At 37.1% G+C, this 3,208-nt stretch overlaps 1 protein-coding gene across 1 annotated transcript in view; it reads right to left on the bottom strand.

Moving 5' to 3' along the window:
- The window catches only part of LOC107660545 (potassium channel subfamily K member 2-like), a 45,205-nt gene extending 42,979 nt beyond the window's left edge, over window positions 1–2,226 (bottom strand). The window contains exon 1 of the mRNA XM_016449863.1: window positions 2,063–2,226. Coding sequence (XP_016305349.1) covers window position 2,063 — 1 coding nt within the window. The 5' untranslated portion in view covers window positions 2,064–2,226. The remainder of the gene's footprint in view (window positions 1–2,062) is intronic.
- Between the last annotated feature and the right edge of the window lie 982 nt (window positions 2,227–3,208).

Here is a 3,208-nt window from a genome sequence, read left to right as displayed (position 1 = left end):
AAAACATAGGCCTACCATTAAAAGCCGTGCTTGCACAGGTTCTGCACGATCCTCTTCAATAATATCCTCTGCTTCTCAATCGGGCTCAAACTGATAAGCGATATTAACGTTGTGGGCGGGGATAAACAGGCAGCGATGTAGAAGCAGGCGTTGTTAGCATTGTTTAAAATACAACTGGAGCACATGCCGCTGAGGTGAGGGGCGGGACGATTAGACGCGCACTAGAGGCAGTTTAGCCAATCATAACACACTGGACTAGCTAACCAATCAGAGCGTATTTCTGAGGGAGGGGCTTCATAAAAGCAGGAAATTATCAGCGCGTTTATAGGAGAAGGACAGAGCGGTGTGGAATAAAGGTAAATTATGTGAAAAATAATGCGTTTTTTTTTTTAAAACGAAGCATTAACACATGTTAGACTGCACCCCATAAACACAATCAAGCCTAAAAAAAAAAAACTGTCAACCACTCCTTTAAAGAGTTCAACACTGATGGACAGCTAAGGCCATCAAGCAGCATGCACTGCAGGAAAGATGCACATGACATAGGCTGAGAACCATAAAGAACCACTAGTTAAGCAGAAACACTGAAAAGAACTAAAGTGCGCACAATTTCATACATGCAGTCATTTAGCAAATTAGGGCTAAAATACACAAAAGATGATTCAAAAGATGCAGGATATAAGGGTGCTGCAGCATATGCCATGCAAAAAAAACAAGTGCATTTTCATTTTTGAGTAAGGCATTTAAATGTAACAATAGCATCTTAAATTTACCATTTTAAACCACCTTTAATACATTTCAGGCAGTGGGCTATAAACCTATATTTTACTAAACAGTTTTAAATAGTATGTTTTCATTCTTAAAATGAGATTCACATCATACGGTATTCTCCCTTGACTAACACACACATTCATGGTGGATGTTGACGCACAAGGTCATGTGTGGCTCACTCAAACTCACAATCTGACCATGTAGTACAACAGAGTTGTAGATTTTAGTAATTGTAAAAGGGATACTCCGGGTTCAGTACAAGTTAAGATTAATTGACAGCATGTGTGGCATAATGTTGAGATTACCAGAAAAAAAAAGCAAAAATATAAGATACAGGGAAGCACTTACAGTTATGGTGTGATTTGTAAATGTTGAAAAATTCACTGTTTTAATAAAAAAGCCACAAGACTAAAATAATGTGGATTATAACATGATTAATCTAGTACTAACTTATTCCATTTTCCCAGATTCAATGCCTTGACAAAGATATGCCTTAAACCCTTTTACTGTAAAAATTATGATAAAAACAACTTTATACCTTAAATAATACACAAGTTTTAAAATTAATGTAAGTGCTTTTACGGATCTATAAGCTTTACATTTTATTTGTAAATTCTCTTAAAGGAGGGAAGAGGTACAATTTTTGGTAATCAACATTAACAAATAATCAACAATTAACAAATTCTGTCGATTGTACAAGTTAAATGCCTAATTTGTATTGAAGCCTGAACAATCCTTTAATGTTCTTAATAACTGCAATTCATAAGGTGTAAGACAGCTTATCATATATGATTGTAGAAATGATTTAAAATGAGCTGCACCTTTTTTTTTTAAGTTGTCTATTAAACGAGACATTTGATCAAAACATCTGATCTGTATCCAGTCATGTCCTATTAATATAAACAGTTCTTCAAATGAACATAAGAAATATTCAGGTGATATTAAATGTTATGATGCATGTATTACGCAGTTCGCTACACTCAACACATTGATAATTTATGAACCATTTCTGTAGGCTGCAGGTTTTCTCTCTCTCTCTCTTCACCAACCCGTGACCGCTCTGCGTTTTGATCAAGGGAAATTATTCACGGGTACGTCGATCCTTTAATATTCATCTAGGATGGCGTTTATTCCTGTCTTTAACTTCAAAGACGACTATATCAAATCTAAACCTCATGCGCATCCTCTCTTCCTCTCTCTCTCTCTCTCTCTCACACACACACACACACACACACACACACACACACACAATGTATTTCAAGCCGGTTGTGTTTCTGTTTATGTAACTTACTTCTTCGGTCCTCTCCACATCGACGCTCGCGTTACCGTGTGGTTACCGCAGAGGTTCGGTTCAATTTCCCCAACTCCATTTCTTCTGATCAGTGATAGGGTTGTTTTTTCTGCTGTTAACCTGCCAGAACCTCTCGGAAAACGCACAGCTTGTTGAATGAGTGAAAGCCGAGGGAACTGAATCGCGCCTCCTCTAGATCACAGACTCCAATGACGCAAGACGCGCGAGAGTGGTCGGGATCTGAGGGGTAACTAAAGGTAGTAGGTTTGAAGCAGTTTGATTTCTGAACCATCACAATTGTGCTCCTGACTCTCAAACTCAGCCCTGCTAACACACGAAGTATCAGAGTAATAATTTACTCGAAAACGTGGTCATTTTAATGACTTTACTAATTGGAAATCTGACGCCGACGCACAGGACCATCATTTACAACCTCAGCGTCGTATGGTTTCTTGTTGTTCCAAGAAAACACAACGTCCCCAAGCCAGTTCTAATCACCAAATGTTTAACTAAATGTGTAATTAAAACGTGTGTAGTCCAGTCACAATATAACAAAGGAAGCCTACATTTTTATAAGATATAGCACTTCTTTTAGCCAAGTCAGAAGATTTGACATGTTACATATAAGCACTTTTGAAGCAGAGTAGTCTAGAACACCTCTATGTGTTAAAGGGGTAGTTCACCGAAAAAAATTAAAATTCGGTCTCACCCTCATGTCGTTCCAAACCCATAAGACTTTCATTCAGCTGTCCCGCCAAAATCCAAACAACCAAAACTTTAACACAACCATATTTAATCTGTCCTGATATGTTACATTTGTAAAGGAACAATTAACTTTTACTAATCTACTATTAGTAGATTGCTATTATACTATTAGAATCTACAGTACTATTAGTCCCTACTACTACTATTATTACTGAGTAATAATTTTTTCAAGCCAACTCCAGAAGGAGTTAAAGGGGTCATATGATGTTGCAAAAAATAACATTATTTTGTGTATTTGGTGTAATGCAATGTGTTTATGCGGTTTAAGGTAAAAAAAAAAAACACATTATTTTCCACATACTGTACATTATTGTTTCTCCTCTATGCCCCGCCTTTCTGAAACGCGTCGATTTTTACAAAGCTCATCGGTCTGAAAAGCGA

The sequence above is a fragment of the Sinocyclocheilus anshuiensis genome, unplaced genomic scaffold (genome assembly GCF_001515605.1).
Source record: "Sinocyclocheilus anshuiensis isolate Anshui unplaced genomic scaffold, SAMN03320099.WGS_v1.1 scaffold659, whole genome shotgun sequence".
Taxonomy (NCBI): domain Eukaryota; kingdom Metazoa; phylum Chordata; class Actinopteri; order Cypriniformes; family Cyprinidae; genus Sinocyclocheilus; species Sinocyclocheilus anshuiensis.
Note: the sequence above shows the minus strand (reverse complement) of the source record. Positions and strands in the feature narration are given on the sequence as shown.